This window comes from Peromyscus californicus, unplaced genomic scaffold (assembly GCF_007827085.1).
Source record: "Peromyscus californicus insignis strain IS unplaced genomic scaffold, ASM782708v3 Scaffold_10__1_contigs__length_136768540, whole genome shotgun sequence".
Taxonomy (NCBI): Eukaryota; Metazoa; Chordata; class Mammalia; order Rodentia; family Cricetidae; genus Peromyscus; species Peromyscus californicus.
This window is the reverse complement of record NW_026294391.1, coordinates 85,222,147-85,244,880: the sequence shown is the minus strand read 5'-3', so window position 1 is coordinate 85,244,880 and position 22,734 is coordinate 85,222,147. Positions and strand designations below refer to the sequence as shown.

At 40.5% G+C, this 22,734-nt stretch overlaps 1 protein-coding gene across 1 annotated transcript; it reads left to right on the top strand.

The window, feature by feature from the left end:
- The first annotated feature begins 20,460 nt into the window (after positions 1-20,460).
- Tmsb15a (thymosin beta 15A) lies at positions 20,461-21,726 on the top strand. Its single transcript, XM_052735994.1, has 2 exons — positions 20,461-20,560; positions 21,689-21,726. Exons 1-2 carry the CDS (start codon positions 20,461-20,463, stop codon positions 21,724-21,726), a joined length of 138 nt encoding a protein of 45 aa, XP_052591954.1.
- The last annotated feature ends 1,008 nt before the right edge of the window (positions 21,727-22,734 follow it).

Sequence of the window (22,734 nt, the reverse complement as noted above, 5' to 3'; positions counted from 1 at the left end):
CCTCCACCACACCTTGCAAGTGATGAGTCCTCCACAGTTCCCTGCGGCTGCAGCCTGACCTATATTCTTCGCAAAGCGATGGACACCCCAGGGGTGGTCCTTGGACTGCGCTGGCAACGACACATTTTCTATCCTAACGAGGAGGTCAATGCTGTCGGACCACCATGTGGTTCACGTGCCGCATATAATTTTTTATTTTTCTCTCAGCTGCAGCCATGGGACAAAGGGGCAGATACCACTTAAATTGGTGGATACCAGTAAATCTGGCCACATAACAGCTTCGCAGGAACTTCTGCCAGTGAACCGGCAAATAAAAAGAGTTACTTTATCCCCAAGCTTTCTGCTAAAACTCTGAACCCTTCTCCCTCCCCATTTCTGATGTTTTCTTTTTCTCTGCCACGTGCAGCCATTTCTGTCTGTCTGACTTCTGCCTTCTGCTCTCTGCCAGTGGGAGGGCTCTCTACTGTTGTGTGGGCCACTTCTGCTGACTCTCACTTTAACACTCCACCCACTCGTTCTCAAGCTGCAGTGAGAGGCACAGACAGGTCTGGAAGCAGGCTAAGATCCATACAAATAAGTTTACAGTAATCAAGATGGCTCTTAATCCAGAGATCACTTTATAGTCTGCCTCCTGGCAGATCTTCCAAAAAGCTGTCCTTGAGCCAGTAATCATCAAGAAAAAAAATCAAGGCACAGAGTAAAATCCATCTCTTGTTCCCCAGACCTCCCTGACTAAAACTTAAGCATCTGGAGAGCAAGGCTCCTGACCCCACAGGCAAAAGTGTCATCTGTGGCATTCAAGGTATGCCAGAAAGAGATAAAAAAGCCCGAAAACACAATTGCCAAATGCTGACACTCGCTGATTCCCGATGCTGTTGGGTCCCTGTTCTAAATGTGGAAAAACGGGCTAGTGCGTGCCCTGCCAGGCCATCAATAGCCTTGTTGAAAGGGCCGCCTAGAAAGACAACTGGTCAGCTGACTGCCCCCAGGTGCCAAGATGCAGGGGAGCATCAAGCTAAGACCTCCAGCAGACCTAGGTTTGGCTACAGGCTCCTTCACAGGGAACCCAGAACATAGCATGGAAGCGATCCATTTCTTTCCTTCTGGACACCAGAGCCACTGACTCAGTACTGGGAGTTTTGGGATGTCATCTCTCCTCGTTTCCCAATTGTCGTGGTAGGGAGGACAGCCTTACCCACCTCACCAGACTTAATTGCACTTTCAGAGTTACTTAATGGGAAAAGATTTCCAGCTAAGATAGGAACTTCCATGTGCCTCACTCCAGACCTACCTGCCTGTGTTTCTCAGGTGCACACAGACAGGGCCCTGATCTTTGCCTTGTCCCTAATTCAAAAAAAAAATTTCTTATGCACCACAAGCTTTTCTCTTCCCAGTTCCCTGTTCTAACTCACTGTTCAGCTAATGGTACAGGACCACCACAGAACTAGAGTCCAGAGATCATCAAGTAAGAAACTGTAACAGCTAAAAGTTATTTACACTCCCAGACCCAAAAGTGTCTGGGGTCTACAAAAAAAGACTTTAATATAACCATCTATTACTGTTAAATGCTCTCAACAATTGATCACCTGTCTCCTGGATGCCAAACTAGTAAAGGAAACAGGTGCCTTAAAATAATCTCTCTCTGATAAGGCTTAACATGTTCCAATCTCTCTGTCTCTCCCATTAACACTAATCAATACAAGCAGAGTACTAAACACCACATATGGTCACTAATCTCATGGATGCTTCTTAACATGTTCAAATTTTTCCCAAGCTCCAGAAACCAGCTTAAATCCATCTGGACAGGTCAGACCCACTTCAGGCTTTTCATGTCTCACCAGCATCCTGTCAGATACAAAAGCAGCCAGAGTGCCAAGCCAAAAAAGATACATGACTCCAGGACAGACAGCCCATCATCCAACAACACCTGTCTACCTTGGAAGATCCCCCCTTCCCTATTCCCTCCAAGAGCCAACCGACACCCTCCAAGTCAGCTGGAAGTAGTTTTTCCTGAGAGAAATGACGCCCCTATTCCCATCTACTTGCTTTTTTTATAATGAGCAAAAGTCTGGAATATAAGGATTCTATATATGTGCAGCACAGGGGTCTTGTCTGGCGCCTTATTAAGTTATCAGTGGGCGACTGCGTCCCAGCCTAAAAGCTGGACATGCACCCCCACACTCTCTCTCTGCACCTCTCTCTCTCTCTCTGCATCTCTAGGTCTCTCTCTCTCTCTCTCTCTCTCTCTCTCTCTCTCTCTCTCTCTCTCTCTCTCTCTGTCTCCTTATCCTAATAAAGCTCTTAAAGGTACCACTGGGTTCTGTTGTGACTGTAACCAGCGCCGCCGAGGTAACAAGCGCCAGCCACCAGCGCCGTATACCCTTTCAGGTATAATACATCCACATAGGTGTACACATACAACACACATTCATATACACACATGGAGAACAAGAGGGAGCCTGAGATTTGTCCTGAATGCTAATACTTTGTTTTGTTTTTCTTTAAAAAAATTTTGAGGTAGTATTTCACTATGTCACTTTGGCTGTCCTGAAACTCACCATGTAGATGAAGCTGGCCTCTAATTTTCCCAAATCTACTTTCTTATATTTCCTAAGTCCTGGAATTAATGTGGGCCATTAGACATGGCTTGGTTTTGTTTGTTTGTTTGTTTGTTTGTTTGTTTTTGTTTTTAAGACAATATCATGAGGTTCACACTAGTCTCAAAAGTACAATCCTCCTGCCTCATTCTATGTGCCTTCATGCCAACAACTCAAGAATGTTACCACAAACATCTCTCATTTTATTTATGTTGCTATAGTAAAATATCCTCACAAAAGGCAACTTAGAGAATAAAGGGGCTTGTTTCTACCCCCATGGTCTTTGGTGTTCCTTTGGCCTTGGTGAGGGATGTTATAGATGTCCTGTTTAGAGGTGAGATTCAAGAGTCACTTGTTCTCAACACTTTGGTTGGTACGGATCTCTATTAATCTCTGATTAATTACTATAAAAAGAATTTTTCCTGGCAGAGGGTGAGAGCAGCATTAGTCTTTAGGTATAAACATGAATATTTAGAAGGCAGCTTGACTGTATTTCATTTTAGCAAAACAACGGTAGTAAACCCTCACCAGGGCTTGTGACCTCTCCAGTCCTTTGACTATCTTACAGGGCATGTTAACAGGCATATAGTCTCTCCTATGGAGCAGGCCTCAGATCTAATAAGAAAGCTTTGGCTGCTCATGTTTTTGTTTTGTTTTGTTTTGTTTTGTTTTTTACCACTTAGAGCAGAAGAATGCTCAGCAGGCGAATAGTGGCAACATGAGTAAACCTTTTATATGTATCTTCCCCTGCTCCTCTCTTTTGTTTGTTTTTCAAGACAGGATTTCTCTGAGTAGTCTTAGCTGTCCTGGAACTCGATCTATAGACCAGGCTGACCTTGAACTCAGAGAGCCACCTGCCTCTGCCTCCCAAGTGCTAGGATTAAAGGTGTGTGCCATCAATGCCTGGTCTATCTATGTTCTCAATATTGGTGAACAACTTCACCTGGGTTCTTATATAAATGAACAGGAAATTGTCTCCCCAACCAAATAATCACTAACCTTTTTTGCCATCTCAGGGTAAGGTATGAAATACAATATTTTATGAATTTTAGTTGTAGTTTTAATTAAAATTCATATTTTTCTCAGTCTAATTTATCACTATAAGCACACAGTTCTCCCAGCACAGAACTCCTGAGTTACTTTGCTAAACCATGTACAAATAAAAACAGTAAAAATAGAATCAGAGCTGGAGAGAAGAGTCAGTGCCTAAGAACTCTGGCTACGGGACGTCCCTTTTGGAATACTGGTGAGTACCCTTCCTTGCCCCAGACCCCATCCCTGGGCACCAGCCACTCCAGGGAAGACCTGCCCAACTCGGCCCCAGGTTCTGGCCACCGGGCAGGTTCCCTGCTAGCCGCACCGGGAAGGATCCCCTTCTCCAAGACCCCTGGCAGACCCTGCAGTCTCCACGCCCTGCCCCCATGCCCATCCGCCTGAGCCCCAAGCCTCTTCCTGAGACTTAGAGGCCGGCCCCCAGCTCCCATCTTGCTCCGGACGTCCCTTTTGGAACAATCGTGAGTACCCTTCCTTGCCCCAGACCCCATCCCTGGGCACCAGCCACTCCAGGGAAGACCTGCCCAACTCGGCCCCAGGTTCTGGCCACCGGGCAGGTTCCCTGCTAGCCGCACCGGGAAGGATCCCCTTCTCCAAGACCCCTGGCAGACCCTGCAGTCTCCACGCCCTGCCCCCACGCCCATCCGCCTGAGCCCCAAGCCTCTTCCTGAGACTTAGAGGCCGGCCCCCAGCTCCCATCTTGCTCCAGACTTCCCTTTTGGAACACTGACTTCCCTTTTGGAACACTGGTCTGTCTGAACCAAGTGTGCGGATAAGGCCAAGAACGAACCACAAGGAGATGGGCAGACGTCAAGGCAGAAACATATACAACAAAATGAATAGCAATACAGCATCACCAGGCCCTAGCCCTCCTCCAACACCTAGACCTGAACATCAGAAATTGGAAGAAGCAGAAGAAAACAGCCTTATGAATGACATCATGAAGAAGCTAGAGGCTTGCGTAGAGGAAAAGACAAAAAAATGTGAAGAACGCTGTAAACAACTAGAGGAAAGGGCAAACAAATTAGAAGAAATCAATAAAGTCCTGGAAGAAAACAATAAAATACTGAGAGAAAATCAAGAAAAATCAATGAAACAAATGAAGGAAACAGTCCAAGACCTGAAAAGGGAAATAGAAAAAATGAAGAAGACACAAACAGAGGGAATGCTGGAAATAGAAAATCTGAGAAAACGATTGGGAACTTCAGATGCAAGTATAATCAACAGAATGCAAGAGATGGAAGAGAGGATCTCTAGCGTTGAAGATACAGTAGAAGAAATACATTCATCAGTCAAAGAAAACACTAAAACCAACAAAGTCATGAACCAAAATGTCCAAGAAATTTGGGACACCATGAAAAGACCAAACCTAAGAATAATAGGGGTCGAAGAAGGAGAAGAATACCAACTCAAGGGCACAGAAAATATATTCAACAAGATCATAGAAGAAAACTTTCCCAACTTAAAGAAGGAAATGCCTATGAAGATACAAGAAGCTTATAGAACACCAAACAGACTAGACCCCCAAAAAAAGTCCCCTCGCCACATAATAGTTAAACAACTAAACGTACAGAATAAAGAAAGAATATTAAGAGCAGCAAAGGAAAAAGGCCAAGTGACATATAAAGGCAAACCCATCAGAATAACACCCGATTTCTCAATGGAGACTTTGAAAGCCAGAAGAACCTGGACAGATGTAATGCAGACACTAAGAGACCATGGATGTCAACCTAGACTAATATACCCAGCAAAACTTTCAATCACCATAGATGGAGTAAACAAGACATTCCATGACAAAGCCAGATTTAAACAATACTTATCCACAAACCCAGCCCTACAGAAAGCACTAGAAGGAAAATTCCAACCTAAGGAAGTCAGATACACCCTCGAAAACACAGGCAACAGATAAAGCCACAGCAGTAAACCCCAACGTATAGAAGTACCCACACATCACCACCAAAAAATAACAGGAATGAACAATCACTGGTCATTAATTTCCCTCAATATCAATGGACTTAATTCACCTATAAAAAGACATAGGCTTACAGAATGGATACGAAAGCAGGACCCATCTTTCTGCTGCATACAAGAAACACATCTCAAATTCGAAGATAGACACTACCTAAAAATAAAAGGCTGGGAAAAGACTTTCCAATCAAACGGTCTTAAGAAACAAGCGGGTGTAGCCATCCTGATATCCAGCAAAATAGACTTCAAACTAAAATCAATCAAAAGAGATCAAGAAGGGCATTACATACTCATCACAGGAAAGATCCACCAAGATGAAGTCTCAATTCTGAATATTTATGCCCCAAACACAAGGGCACCCACATATGTAAAAGAAACATTACTAAAGCTTAAATCACATATAAAACCCCACACGTTAATAGTGGGAGACCTCAACACCCCACTTTCACCACTGGACAGATCTCCCAAATTGAAACTTAACAGAGAAATAAAGGACTTAACTGATGTCATGACTCAAATGGACTTAATCGATATATACAGAACATTCCATCCTAACAAAAAAGAATATACCTTCTTCTCAGCACCCCATGGAACCTTCTCTAAAATTGACCACATACTTGGCCACAAAACAAATCTAAACAGATACAAAACAATTGGAATAACCTCCTGTGTTCTATCAGACCACCATGGTCTAAAGTTGGATTTCAACAACAACAAAAACTACAGAAAACCTGCAATCTCATGGAAACTGAATAATACCCTACTGAATCACCAATGGGTTAAGGAAGAAATAAAGAAAGAAATTAAAGACTTCCTAGAGATCAATGAAAATGAAGACACCACATATCCAAATTTATGGGACACTATGAAAGCAGTACTAAGAGGGAAATTCATAGCACTAAATGCCCACATAAATAAGTTGGAGAAATCTCACACTAGAGACTTAACAGCATACCTGAAAGCTCTAGAACAAGAAGAAGCACAGTCTCCCAGGAAAAATAGACGCCAGGAAATTATCAAAGTGAGAGCTGAAATCAATAAAATAGAAACAAAGAGAACAATACAAAAAATTAATGAAACAAAGAGTTGGTTCTTTGAGAAAATCAACAAGATAGACAAGCCCTTATCCAAACTAACCAAAAGACAGAGAGAGAGCATCCAAATCAACAAAATCAGAAATGAAAAGGGGGACATAACAACAGACATTGAGGAAATCCAGAGAATCATCAGGTCATACTTCAAAAACCTCTATTCGACAAAACTGGAAAACCTAAAAGAAATGGATAACTTTCTGGATAGGTACCACATACCTAAGTTAAATCAAGACCAGATAAACTATTTAAATAGTCCAATAACCCCTAACGAAATAGAAACAGTCATTAAAAGTCTCCCAACCAAAAAAAGCCCAGGACCAGATGGTTTCAGCGCAGAATTCTACCAGATCTTCAAAGAAGAGTTAATACCAATACTCTCTAAATTGTTCCACACAATAGAAACAGAAGGAACATTACCAAACTCCTTCTACGAGGCTACAATTACCCTAATTCCTAAACCAAACAAGGATACAACAAAGAAAGAGAACTACAGACCGATCTCCCTCATGAACATTGATGCAAAAATACTCAATAAAATACTGGCAAACAGACTCCAAGAACACATCAAAGCAATTATCCACCATGATCAAGTAGGATTCATTCCAGGGATGCAAGGGTGGTTCAACATACGAAAGTCCGTCAATGTAATACACCATATAAACAAACTCAAAGAAAAAAACCATATGATCATCTCACTGGATGCAGAAAAGGCATTTGACAAAATCCAACACCCCTTCATGATAAAGGTATTGGAGCGATCAGGAATACAGGGAACATACCTAAACATAATAAAGGCAATTTACAGCAAGCCAACAGCCAACATCAAATTAAATGGAGAGAAACTCAAAGCAATTCCACTAAAATCAGGAACGAGGCAAGGCTGTCCACTCTCGCCATACTTATTCAATATAGTACTTGAAGTTCTAGCCAGAGCAATAAGACAACATAAGGAGATTAAGGGGATACAAATTGGAAAGGAAGAAGTCAAGCTTTCCCTATTTGCAGATGACATGATAGTATACTTGAGCGACCCCAAAGATTCCACCAAGGAACTGATACAGCTTATAAACACCTTCAGCAACATAGCAGGATACAAGATCAACTCAAAAAAATCAGTAGCCCTCCTATATACAATGGACAAAGAAGCGGAGAAGGAAATCAGAGATACATCACCCTTTACTATAGCCACAAACAACATAAAATACCTTGGGGTAACACTAACCAAGCAAGTGAAGGACCTATATGACAAGAACTTTAAGTCCCTGAAAAAAGAAATTGAAGAAGATGTCAGAAAATGGAAAGATCTCCCATGCTCATGGATAGGCAGGACTAACATAGTAAAAATGGCAATCTTACCAAAAGCAATCTACAGATTCAATGCAATCCCCATCAAAATACCAACACAATTCTTCACAGACCTGGAAAAAATAATACTCAACTTCATATGGAAAAACAAAAAACCCAGGATAGCCAAAGGAATCCTGTACAATAACACAACTTCTGGAGGCATCACGATCCCTGACTTCAAGCTCTACTATAGAGCTACAGTAATAAAAACAGCTTGGTACTGGCATAAAAACCGACATGTGGACCAATGGAATCGAATTGAAGACCCTGACATTAATCCGCACACCTATGAACATATAATTTTTGACAAAGAAGCCAAAAGCGCACAATGGAAAAAAGAAAGCATCTTCAACAAATGGTGCTGGCAAAACTGGATATCAACATGTAGAAGGCTGCAAATAGATCCATATCTATCACCGTGCACAAAACTTAAGTCCAAGTGGATCAAGGACCTCAACATAAATCCAGCTACTCTGAACCTGCTAGAAGAGAAAGTAGGAAGTAGTCTTGAACGCATTGGCATAGGAGACTACTTCCTAAATAGAACACCAGTAGCACAGACTCTGAGACAAACAATCAATCAATGGGACCTCTTGAAACTGAGAAGCTTTTGTAGAGCAAAGGATACGGTCAACAAGGCAAAGCGACAGCCTACAGAATGGGAAAAGATCTTCACCAACCCCACATCTGACAGAGGACTGATATCCAGAATATATAGGGAACTCAAGAAATTAGACATCAAAATGCCCAACAGTCCAATTAAGAAATGGGCTATAGAACTAAACAGAGAATTCTCAACAGAGGAAACTCAAATGGCTGAAAGACATTTAAGGAACTGCTCAACATCCCTAATCATCAGGGAAATGCAAATCAAAACAACTCTGAGATACCACCTTACGCCTGTCAGAATGGCTAAGATCAAAAACACTGAAGACACCTTATGCTGGAGAGGATGTGGAGCTAGGGGAACTCTCCTCCACTGCTGGTGGGAATGCAAGCTTGTACAACCACTTTGGAAATCAATATGGCGCTTTCTTAGAAAATTGGGAATCAATCTCCCCCAAGATCCAGCTATACCACTCTTGGGCATATACCCAAGAAATGCTCAACCACACCATAAGAGCACTTGTTCAGTTATGTTCATATCAGCATTGTTTGTAATAGCCAGAACATGGAAACAACCCAGATGCCCTTCAACTGAAGAATGGATAAACAAAATGTGGTACATATACACAATGGAATACTACTCAGCAGAGAAAAACAATGGCATCATGAGGTTTGCAGACAAATGGATGGATCTAGAAAAAATCATCCTGAGTGAGGTAACCCAGACTCAGAAAGACAAACATGGTATGTACTCACTCATAGCAGGATACTAGACATGAAACAAGGATGACTTGTCTGCTACTCACATCACCAGGGAGGCTACCTGGAAAACAGGACCCCAAGAAAGACACAGGGATCACCCAATGACAGAGAAATGGAATGAGATCTACATGAACAGCCTGGACATGAGTGGGGGTAATGAAAGGCGAGGGTTGAGGGAAAGAGAGCTTGGGGGAGCGGGAGATCCCAGCTGGATCAACAACAGAGAGGGAGAACAAGGAATAGGAGACCATGGTAAATGAAGACCACATGAGAACAGGAAGAAGCAAAGTGCTAGAGAGGCCCACAGAAATCCACAAAGATACCCACACAACAGACTGCTGGCAGAGGTCGAGAGACAGCCTGAACTGACCTACTCTGGTGATGGGATGGCCAAACACCCTAATTGTTGTGCTAGAAACCCCATCCAACTACTGAGGGATCTGGATGCAGAGATCCATGACTAGGCCCCGGGTGGATCTCTGGGAGTCCAATTAACGAGAATGAGGAGGGTTTATATGAGCGAGAGTTGTTGAGACCAAGGTTGGATAAAGCACAGGGACAAATGGCCAAATGAATGGAAACACATGAACTATGAACCAATGGCTGAGGGGTCCCCACTGGATCAGGCCCTCTGAATGGATGAGACAGTTGATTGGCTTGATCTGTTTGGGAGGCACCCAGGCAGTGGGACCAGATCTTGTGCTCATTGCATGAGTTGGCTGTTTGAAACCTGGGGCCTATGCAGGATTGTTTGGCTCGGCCTGGGAGGAGGGGACTAGACCTACCTGGACTGAGTCTACCAGGTTGACCTCAGTCTGTGGGGAAGGCTTTGCCCTGGAGGAGATGGGAATGGGGGGGGGGGGTGTTGAGGGGAAGGTGAGGGGGACGGGAGGGGGGAGAACAAGGGAATCCGTGGCTGATATGTAGAACTGAATTGTATTGCAAAATAAATTAATAAAAAAAAAAAAAAAAGAAATGAAAGTTAGTAGTTAGACATTACAATAGAAGTTGTAGTCATATTAGATATGTTTTAAAAATTGAGCAGATATATTTTAGACAGGTCATCTTCAAACCCTTCAGAGATCTACAGAATATGGCATTTAAAATGTTTTAATAACTTAGAAAATTTTTCTTTTTTGTTATGATTATGAGACATGTCGGCTCCTGGCAGTACCAATCTACTTCAGAGAAAATATGGGCATTGAAGAAACTGCATATGGAGTTAACTTTCATTGTGGCAAAAGTTAGCCACTGGACAACAAAGTATCCTTGAATCAACTGCTGACAAAATGGACAGACAGGACATGAAACAAAGGACTACTGATTCTTGCCAAAACGAGTGTGGCTATGGCTTTATCAAAAGGCATCTTCTGAGGCCAGGACAATATGGCACCATCCCTGAAGTGGCCTTCGCAATTTGGAAAAGGTACAGTGCCCTTTTCTTCGAAGGCAGCTGAATAGGCAGTGGGCCGATGGCTTCTGATGTGCAATGGAACAGCAGCTGAAACAGTTATTCTTGAAGAGTAACTAAGCTCACGCCTCGCAATAGTAAACTGGCATTTGACAGAGGGATGTGGAGAAGAACGGGATGTTAAGATGAAGCCATATATACACAGCCAAGAATGGACAGCTGAATTAAAAAATCAACAACAATTTCCAGAATTTAAAATCCTGAGTCATGACATGACACTAGTGGAATTCAGGTGTTTCTGGTACATGGACTGCTCTCACCCAATGTGAGGTTGAACTGTCGACCTTGTGTACATCCTACCTCACAAATGAGTCTGTCAGATATGCTAAGCCTATAGGCTGAAGATGATGCCCCAACACTGTGGAGAAACCTCAGGTGACTGTCCAGGCAGCTGGCTGTTTCTGTCAACTCACAAATTTTTTGGAAGTTGCTTGCATGCACTTTCTGTTTTTATTTTTGTTAGCTAATATTATTTCCTTCTTGGGTCTCTGAGGGAGTTGAAGATTAGTTAGTTATAGTTGAAGGTTAGTTAGTTATAGTTGAAGATTAATTAGGATAGAAAGTGAATTAGATACATTTTGGACTTAACAAAATAGGATAGATAATGAAATTATTTTCTCTGAATTTGTCAAATACAAATGGACTAGACATTGTTTAGACATTTATTACTTGTATATATTGTATATAGTCATTGTACTTTTGTATATAATTTTTCTTTTGTTAGTTATAACCTTTTTCTTTTTTTTCCTTTTTATTAAAATAGAAAAGGGGAAAAAAAATAAATAAATTTTAAGATTGAAAAAAAAAAAAAAAAAAAAAAAAAAAAAAAAAAAAAAAAAGAACTCTGGCTACTCTTTCAGGAGACCTAGGTTTGATTCCCAGCACCCACATGATAGTACACAACCATTTGTAACTCCAGTTACATCTAGAGGATTCAGTGCCCTCTTTTGTCCTCCACAGACACCAGGCAAGCACACTGCATAGACATACATGCAGGCAAAGCACAAATATACATTAAGAAAAATAGTACCTAGACTACTAACCTTTAATCCTACCAGTCAGAAGACACAGGCAGACAGATTTTAGTAAGTAACGTACAGAATAAAAAGTTCCTGAAATAAAGAATCAAGCTGGGATTGTCTTTCCAAAGTGGTTCAGTTGAGATAAAGAAACTGTTAGAAGTGAATAAAAAATGTCTAATGTACCACATAGTGTTCTAAATTTATATTTTATCTGTGTGTTTGTTGAGAGGACTGAGCAGACACCATAACAGGCTGCTCAATCTTGTTTCAGAGACCAGGCCTCAATTTCAGTTTCCTGAAACTGGGCAGGCAGTTTCTGAGGAGGAGCCATGAACAAAGAACAATTAATCTCCAACACCCCCAACAGCAAGAACAAGGAGACCTGGTACATGCAGTCCAGGCCTGAACCATAAACAGCTCAAGGTGATAACCAAATAAGGTCAAGGCCTGGGACATGCCTAGGCCTGCCCCCAATGAAAAACTGTAGACCTGACCAGCCCCTAACTAGACCTAGCCAATTAAAATGTACTAATATGATTGCCACTTGCTTAAGCCAATCATATCTAAAATGACCTAACTGCCTTAGGACCTCCCCTTGACTGTGCTTAAAAGGAGCTCACACATCACATCTCTCTCTCCATGTCTTCATCATCTTGCCTTTGCATGGGATGGCAGGCCTCAGCATGCTGGAATAATAAATGCTCTTGTTGATTGCATATGTGTATGGTGGTCTTTTGTGGGACTTCTCCAGGACCCTAACATTTGTATGTATGTGTGTATGTTATATTTATGTGTATATGTGCATAAACAAGCTCATGTGGAGGTCAAAGGTCAACAACAGGTATCTTCAATGTTGTTATCAACCTTATTATTTGAGACAAGGTCTCAAAGGGACCCCAGAGATTGTTGTTCAAGCTAGCCAGCAAGTCCCTAGAATTAATGTCTCCACCTTTTTCAATGCCAGAGTTACAAATCCATGCCGACATATCTGGCTTTTACCTGGGTTCTAGGTATCCAAACCATACTTATGCATGCATTTTACTCATTGAACCATCTCCCCAGCCACTGTAAGTGTATTAATACTCCCAGGCTACAGTTTAAGAATGTTGAAGCACATTTTCCCAAAGGTTATATCTTTATTAAACACACAGGTGGATTTCCAAACTAGGAACCCAATACTACTTTAGTAGACTCTCTGGGACAGACTTTCTGGAGGCAGACTTTTCTGTACCATCAGCCTGCTCCTCAATAACCACAAAGAGGTTTAATATTAATTATAAATTATCAGCCAATATCTCAGGCTTGTTACTAGCTAACTCTTACATTTTAAATTAACCCATTTATATTATTCTACATTCTTCCATGTGGTGGTACCTCTCTTTCATCTTGTACCTCCTGTTTCCTCTCCATGTCTGGCTGATGATTCCTCTAACCACTCTTCTTTTTCTCAGTGTCCTTAGTCTTGTTTTCCCACCTAACCTTATCCTGTCCATCTGTTGTCCAGTCAGCTTCTTTATTAAAACGATCACAGCATAATTTACACAGTGTTAAAGGAATATTCCACAATTTTCCTCAGAGAAATCCACTGAGATTTGGACTCAATTATTGTGGGATGGGAATGGGATGAGGTAGAGTGTAGGTAGTGGTCTGCTGAAACCAATTTCTATGGTTAATAAGAACTCTTTATTAAATTCTCTGGCCAGTGATTCTTTGGTATTTATCTGCCTCTGTCCCTTGCAACATTGTGGTTACTGACCAAATATGGCTCTTACGTGGGTGCTGGGTATTGAAATTCAGGTCCTCATTCTAGGGCAGCAAGCCCTTTACCCAAGGAACCATCTCTTCAGCCCTGCTTCACACTCATAACTCAATTTTAAAACATGTTATTTCTTTTTTCAAGATTTAGTTATATTTGTAATCTCTCTCTCTCTCTCTCTCTCTCTCTCTCTCTCTCTCTCTCTCTCTCTCTCTCTGTGTGTGTGTGTGTGTGTGTGCATGTGTGTGTGTGTGTGTGTGTGTACACATGTATGAGTGTAAGTCCTACCAGAGTCCAGAAATCAGTATCAGATACCCTGGAGCTAGAGTTACAAGTGGTTGTAAGCTATGAGATTTCGTTGCTGGGAATCAAACTTGGGTCCTCTGTAAGAGTAGCATGAGCTTTTAACCACTGAGCCAATTCTTCAGCCCCAAACCCTGTGGTTCTTAAGTCTCTGTTGTTACAAGGTTTAGGAAGCCTGAAATATTGGGGTGAGAGACAAATTGTTACACTAGTCTGTGCCCAGAAAAATCAATAAAAATATACCCAATAATATACTAAGAAATAATATTACTGAATATAGTAGCCCATGAAGCCACTGGTTTATTTTAACTTAGACCAGCATGCAATTAAGCACAAGTCCTTCCCAGTTCTTTCTTTCTCTCTTTCTTTTACTAAAACCTATATTTATTTATTTATTTTGGTTTTTGAGACAGGGTTTCTTTGTGTAGCCTTGGCTGTCCTAGAAGTAGCTCTATAGACCAGGCTGGTCTCCAACTAGTAGAGCTCCTCCTGCTTCTGCCTCCCATGTGCTGGAATTAAAGAAATGCATCAATCACTATTGCCCAGCAAAACCTATATTTATTAAGAACTTCAAGTATAATCATTCAAGTTTTAACTACTCCCAGATAAAATGTATTATCTGTATTGAATTCATATTCATAAATTCATACTCATTGTGTTATTTTATATAGCTATAATAGTAGTTCCATATGTCTAATGGTGATATGATTTTAAATCCAGGAAACAGAGTCTAGAGATACCTCAACAGGTAGGAGTTCATCCTGCTCTTGCAGAGGCCCCAGATTTGGCTCCACAAGGCAGCTCACAGTTCCACTTCCAGGGAATCTGATGCACACTTCTGGTGTCCAAAGGTTTCTGCATGCACATGGTATACATATATACATGTGGCCAAAACATTCATACACATAATAAGTAAATAAAAATATAAATAGGAAACAACTAAGATTAAAATATATTTAGTCTGGATACCTACCAACCTTGTTATCTAATTTAATGTTCTACCTTTTACCTAAATAATTGCTCCTATCCCATTGTAGAAACCATGTTGAAATATTAGAGCTTAACAGCTCAAAGTACAGGACTGTGCAAGACTACATGTTGAATTTTACTTTTGTTCAATTGTATAGTCTTCAGTCAAATGGCTCTAGTTGGTATGCTATGCCCTGGAATAAAATTTCAAACATAATTTTCTGGAAGATAGGTTACTTAAGAAATAAGAAAGGGATTACTTTGAGCTGATTTTTGTAAAACAAGATTTAGTAGAATCAAATATGATGCATGTTTAATAAATTGTTATTACAAAGTTTTGATCACCCCTGGGGCATTAAGCTACTAAACTAAGCTACTAAAAATTTTGTTAATACTCAATTTTCATTGAATTCCTCTCTCATCTAAATTCTCATACAGTAGAAAATATTTGCCTTTTTCCTAATTTGTTTTTGTTTTTGTTTTGTTTTGTTTTGAGACAGGGTCTCACTATGTAGCTCTGGCTGTCCTGGAACTCACTATGTAGACAGCAGGCTGGACTCTCTCAGAGATCCACCTGTGCCTGGTTAAAATATTTGTCTTTTTAGATGGTAATTATTTCCAACTGTTATACAAAGAGGCAGAGACTATCATAAAGACTTTGTTCTTATTATCAAATGCAGTTGTTGTGGGATATCTTTCTGTATGCTGTGAATACATGCTGCTCTGATTGGTTGATAAATAAAGTCATTTGGCCTATGGCAAGGCAGCTTAAAGGCAGGTGGGAAATCTAAGCAGAGAGACAGGAAGAAGGCAGGGAGACATGCCAGCTGCTGTCAGAGGAACAACATGCCAGCAGACTGGTAAGCCACAGAACACATGGCAACTAATAGATTAATAGAAATAGGTTAATTTAAGATATAAGAGATAGCTAACAAGAAGCTTGAGCCATAGGCCATATAATTTGCAATTAATATTAAGCCTCTGAATGATTATTTTACAAGCAGCTGCAGGACTGCAGGTGAGAGAGTTTTGTCTGGATCATGTGGGGCCAGGCAGGACACAGGAAAACTTTTGACTACATTTGGCCAGAGAAAATTTATGGCTACATTTGGCTGCCCAATGTGTTGGCTCGATTTTCCACCTAAGGCTTGAGAGAACTTAAAAATTATTCTAAAATGGAGCTAAAAACAGCTTCCTAATGTGTCTCTCAGGCCAGCCACAGCCTGCCGGCTTGAGCTACACTATGGCATGTTCACAGGGTGCAGGCTTGATCTGCAACATGACAGATTCCCACCATGGTACACAGAGGCGTCTCCAAGCCGCGCAATATGCTGCACTGCATTGTGGATTTAGCTTTTGCTACTACAAAAAAAAAAATGGTTTCTGGGCTATACACTGCTGGATGGAGTCATAGACCCACTCCTTCCCAGAGTCAATGGAGAGCATGGCTCCCAGAGCTGGAGGTGAATTACCTCTGCCATGTTGAAAAGCTGAAATGGGCAGAGTCAGCAGCCAAGGCTGCAGCTTTTCATCCTGGCCACACATTTTAGCAGTTTAATGTCTCTCCTGGTCAGAGAAGGATTAAAGATTCACAATAAGTCAGATTCAGATGAAATAAAACCCTAAATGGTTTATATTATATGTAAAAATGTACATAGGCTTGGAAGAGAGAGGAAAAGGAATATATGCAGTTATATAAAGAAATAGTTTCAAAAATAAAGTCTTTAAAGAGACAGTAAAAGTAATATATAAAAAATAAGTCACGCCGGGCGGTGGTGGCGCACGCCTTTAATCCCAGCACTCGGGAGGCAGAGCCAGGCGGATCTCTGTGAGTTCGAGGCCAGCCTGGGCTACCAAGTGAGTTCCAGGAGAGGCACAAAGCTATACAGAGAAACCCTGCCTCGAAAAACCAAAAAAAAAAAAAAAAAAAAAAAAAAAAAAAAAAAAAAAAAGTCACATAAAGATGGAAATTACTCAGAGTCTAGATTGTGTTGTTTTTGGGATTTTTAACTGGAGAGAGACATTTGATTATAAAGGCTGCTGAGTTAAACCAATACATATATTTTAAAGGTATCTTGATTTCAAAATTTATGTCTAAGGATACATTGCTTTGGAAAAGAGGTTCTGCTTTTGTTTCCACAGAAGATGAGAACCTATGGATTGCTTCCAGGCTCATTTGGTTTGATCAACCAAGACCCCCTGAAAGGTCTCCAATGACACCATGACCAATATGATCCAATATCCAGAACAGCTTCAAGGCTACTGGATCAGACAATGCAGCCTCACAGACTATTCTAGTCAGGACCTGACCATAATTCTTAATTTTCTCAGGATCCCCATAAGATTGTCAGCACCCCCATCCAGCAGGATGTAGTGTGAGAAGCTATGCCCAAATTCCTAAAATATTGTTTATAAATGTTTATTTTTATTTAAAGGGGGTTGATTATAAACACAATCTCTTTCTAAAAAAGAAAAAGGGATAATATAGATATGATAGGATAAAAGGGTAGATTATCAAACCTACTTTTAAAGAGCAGCAACTTGTTTAAAATGTTTTACATTGCTGTAGATTTTAGTTCATTACAAATTTAAAGTTAATTTTGTTGTACTGTGTATATATTTCTACTCTCGTTAAAGGTATTATGTTTATGTAACTCATTTAAATTGTAATGGATAATTAAGAAATACTGATTAATAGTTAGTCTTCTATGATAGTCAAACTTACAGTCATGTTAGGTTAAGTTTTCTAGATATACATAGATATATTTCAATTAGGTAGGTAATCTTCAAACACTTCAAAGACCTACAGAATATAGCATTTAAAACATTTTAAAAACTTAGACTTTCTGGACAATGAGACACATCTGCTTCTGGCAGCACCGATTTACTTCAAAGAGAAAGATGGGCTTCGAAAACACTCTATATGGAGTTTATCTTCTTTTTGGCAAAAATAGCCATTTGGGCAAGAAACTGCTCTTGCCTGGACTGCTGATAATGTTGTAGAAAGTGAACATACAGGACCCATAGGAAAATGACTACTGAATTTGCCAAAACAAGTTGAGATGGTCCTTCAGGTTCCTGCTTCACAGAGGAGACTGCCAGACATTCTACAGGACACAGGAAAAAGTGACTAAGAGACTAGGCCTGTGGGCTGAAGATGGATGCCCCAACATTGCAGAGGAACTTTGGATGACTGTCTAGGAAAGCAGCTTTCTCTGTCATTTCCAGAATTTTGGAATTTGCTTATAATGCTCTTCCTGTTTACTTAGGTAATATTATATATATCCTTCTGTGGTCTCTGATGTAGTTGAAGACTAAATAGATATAATTTTCCTTGGTTATGATAAAAGATAAATTAGTTATGAAACTTTAGACTCATAAATATAGAATAGATGATAGAGTATTTTCTTTAATTTTGCCAAATACAAATAGACTAGATACTGTAACTGTAATTCTTGTTTGTTCTATTATATGTAATTTTACTAAGTTAAAGTTAAAAACCTTCCTTTTTGATTAGACAGAAAAGGAGAAGTGCTGTAGGATGTCTGTCTTTCTGTATGCTGTGAGTATGTGTTGCTCTGACTGGTTGATAAATAAAGCTGCAATAGCCTATGGCAGAGCAGGATGGAGCCAGGTAGAAAGATCCAAGGGATATAGGAAAGAAGAAAGGAGAGGTAGGAGTGATGCCAGCCTTCACCAGGAGAAGCGTGATGTGAAAGTACAGGTAAGCCATGACCACGTAGCAACTTATAGATTAGTAGAAATGGGTTAAGTTATAGGAGCCAGCTAGTGAGAATCCTCAGCCAATCAGCCATACAGTTTGTAAGTAATATAAGCCTCTGTGTGTTTACTTGTCCCAGCAGAACGGGCAGGACACAGGAAAACTTACAGCTACATACAGTCTAAATATTTACATTTATAAGCACAGAGGTCCTAAAATTGAACAAACTCCAGCACCCACGAAGCTTAAAGCTGGGGAGGGGGTGCTGCAAGCCAGGGCTGCCATCCAATCAGAGAGACTTGTGTGTGACTGGGGTATGATGTTATGGTCATCTATCCAATCACAGAGTGATGGGTGGGGCCCAGGGCAGGCCTTGCTATGGAGCTTATAAATGAGAAGCTGTGCTGGGCAGCACCACTCTGGCCTGCAAGCTAGAGGTAGACTCAGCTATTCATTTAACAGGCACCTTGAAGTGAACAGGTGAGGGGGCGGGGGAGATGAGGCTAGCTGGTGCAGCACAGCCGGGTAGCACTTTGGAGTGGAATCCCATCTCAAAGTCCACTTCACAGCGGCTTTGTTTCTTGCATTGAGGTCTTTTCAGCACACAGAGCGGTATCCTGGGGTCCCACCTAAGAAGGCCCAAACGGACAGGCAACTCAGAGGAAAGGGCAAAGGCCAGGAGGAGAGTTGAGGCATGTGTGCATGGGGGTGGGGGTATGGCCTTCTAAGGTGGCTCTTGCCCTTCTGTCCCTTAGGCTGGCGCTGGGCAGTGGTAAGTTATTTGTATATGGCACAATCCAGACAAATGCCTCTGCCCTGCCCTGCAGTTAAAAACATGTGAATCCCAGTTTCCCCAACTTTTACCTTGGCACTGTTCACCCAGTAAGGAAGGACCTTAAGATACGATCGATTGAACCGGGTGGTTTGAGACACATGGAAGCTTCGGAGCTGGGGCTGGGTGGGGTAGAGAGCTCTCTGGACTGCCCTGGTCACTACATTGTGTCCTACTCCCGCTAAGATAGGTCGAGGCACTCACTGAAGAGCTCTGCCTTCTTATCTTTGAAAATGGGATTCAGCTGTATTTGGCGGTCCACATTCTACTAAAGTTTTGGAGTCTTGATCCGAAATAGCTGGATTTTTTCTTTCTTTTTCTTTTACACATTCCCTAAGGCTATAAGAAGGTATTATGAGACTTGTAATTGACAGTGACTAGGTTAAATCCTCCTCACTCCTACTGTAGTGTTCTAATATACTGACTTTGGACATTCAATGGAAATTTGTACAGCACTGTGTGCCACTCTTTTAGTGTGTGATGCTCACCAGCATTCCCAAATACCCTAAAAGGAATTGACTAGAAGGTGAAGATGCTCAGATAGTCCTGTCTTCTGTTACAAAACCATTGCTAGTCGAATCTAACCCTTTATTTGCTCTTCTCTCTCTATCTGCCAATGCTCATCACTTCTGTTTTACCTTTGCTAGGATTTTAAAAGTTGGGCTTTTATTTATTTATTTACTTACTAACTTACTTATTGCCCTGGGTTTCTAGAGAATCTTGGTTTCTAGATCATCTTCATCTGCTGTCATTTAATGCCACCAGAAATGGGCCAATGCTTTGCAATCAGAGTACTCTAAGAAAACATGACTTTCTAAGATCTGTTGTTCTCTTATTGAAAATCACCATGCAAAATATTCATTGATATTTTGAATTTTTATGAATTTTTAACCATTATTCCTAATCTGATCATAGATCTAGTAGGTAACTTTTTTGTTGTTGGTCTTTCTTTTAGTCAAATGAGTGATAAACTAGACTTGTCAGAAGTGGAAAGATTTGACAGAACAAGACTGAAGAAAACTAATACTGAAGAAAAAAATACTCTCCCATCAAAGGAAAGTAAGTCATAGAGGTTTCTAGTTAAGGTGAACAGTGGTGAAAGTTGATGTATTCAGTTAACAAAACAAAAAGTTAAAATTGCCAAATTGTATGCAGTAGAGAATCATTATAATTAATTCAGCAATTGAAATATCAAATAGTTGCCTTTTTATTTGGATAATGTACATGGTTTGCATGCTAGGTTGCATTAGTAATGCTATCATAGATTCATCCTTTTTTACAAAATTACTAAAACTACATTAAAGCTAATCTTGGAATATTGGATGGGGCACTATATAAATCTTGATTTTGCCTAGTTTTTTATTTTATTATAAATGTTAATTAGACATTTTTTTCAAGATGCAACAATTTAAATCTATGGTTTCATCCATAAAAATAATGCAAGCCGGGCGGTGGTGGCGCACGCCTTTAATCCCAGCACTCGGGAGGCAGAGCCAGGTGGATCTCTGTGAGTTCGAGGCCAGCCTGGGCTACCAAGTGAGTTCCAGGAAAGGCGCAAAGCTACACAGTGAAACCCTGTCTCGAAAAACAAAAAACAAAAACAAAAACAAAATGCAAACTGTGGTTTTGGTCTTCCATAAATAGCTATAAAGTGAGGTGGAAGAATAAGTTTAGAGCTTGTGTGTGTTCATGTTTCTCAGATTCAAAGGATCAGTTTGCTCTTCAGGATAACAGCCTCCTGGAGAAACTGAAAGCGTACTTTTAAAAGCTGAGTGGCACTTTTTGTCTTGTTAGAAAACACAAAAATTGAACAAAATCATCTGAAAAGGTCTAACTTCTAGTTGTATAAGGATAAAACTGAAGGAAAATCTTACTTCCTAGAACACTCAGTGGAAAATAGCAATATTTTAACAATATTCTAAATCTATCACTTAAATCTAGAGAGTAGATATAGAGACTATATAGATTTTAGTAAGGTCTTCAGGTGCTCTAACACACACACCTCCATTATGAGGATAAGTAGTTAATGTCTTTGTAGTCTAAATGTAAGGCATGTTTATCATTTTCAGTGACTTAGTAAAGCCATCTTTTAGAAGAAACTGAACTTAATTTCAAGAAAACCAACAAAGAAAGAAAAAAAGAGAAGAAAATCCCTTCTAATGATTTTTTTCTATTTTTTTCCCCTAGCAATCCAGCAAGAGAAGGAGTTTGTGAAAAGATCATGAAATGAGGATCTCTTTGGGAGAATAAACTCCAACATTGCCTAACAGTCTTGGTTTTGGGCTTGCTTTTTGGAAACCTATGTGTTTCTAGAGATTTATGACAATTGCTGATGGCTTCTCACCTATTCCTGACAGTTAAGTGTTAATCAGTACCCAGTTAAACGGTAATCAGGACTAGGCATTCCCTTTGTTTTTAAACTTCCTCATTGATGAATAAATTGCAGATGGCAAATGCTGACAGTAATCTTACCACTAATACCCATGGTGCTTGTAGTCCTTGTGCCCTATATAGTGAAAGCCAGTTTTAACCTAGGATGGATGACTGCATTGCTTTTCCATCATTCTGAAGTTGTACACTTTTGCAGCTTCTCACACTTGATTTTCATTTCCAATGTAGCAATAAAAATAAATATGGTTATTATCTTGGTACTCCTATGGTATATTCTTTCTTAATTTTTTTTACATTTATTTATTTTGTGTGGGTGTGGGAGCTCCAGTGCACATATTGAGATCAGAGGACAAACTGAAGGAGTTGTTTTTCCCTCTACCACAGGGATTAGGATCCAGGGACCAAACGCAGGGGATCAAATTGAGATCTTTAACATTGACAGCAAACATCTTTACCTGTTGAGCCATTTTGTTGGCCCCCATTTTATTTTTTTGAATTTTTAAGGTTTTTCATGTATATGTTTTGGATTTTTGAGACAAGGTCTCACTGTGCAACTCAGGCTAGCTTAAAATGTACTCTTTATCTCAGATTGGCCTCAAACTTGTAGCAGTCTTCCCACCTTAGCCTCTTGATGCTGGGATTAAAGGTGTGTATCTCCATCCTGGCTTTGTTGAACTTAGTGTGTGTAATAATGCAGCATATACACATGTGTAAGGGTGACAGTGTTGTATACGTGTATACCATGGAGGGCAGAGGACCGTGTTGGCTATCTTCTATTCCTCTCCTCCTTATTCATTTGAAGCAGAGTCATGCCCTGAACTTGAACTTATGTTCTTTTGGTT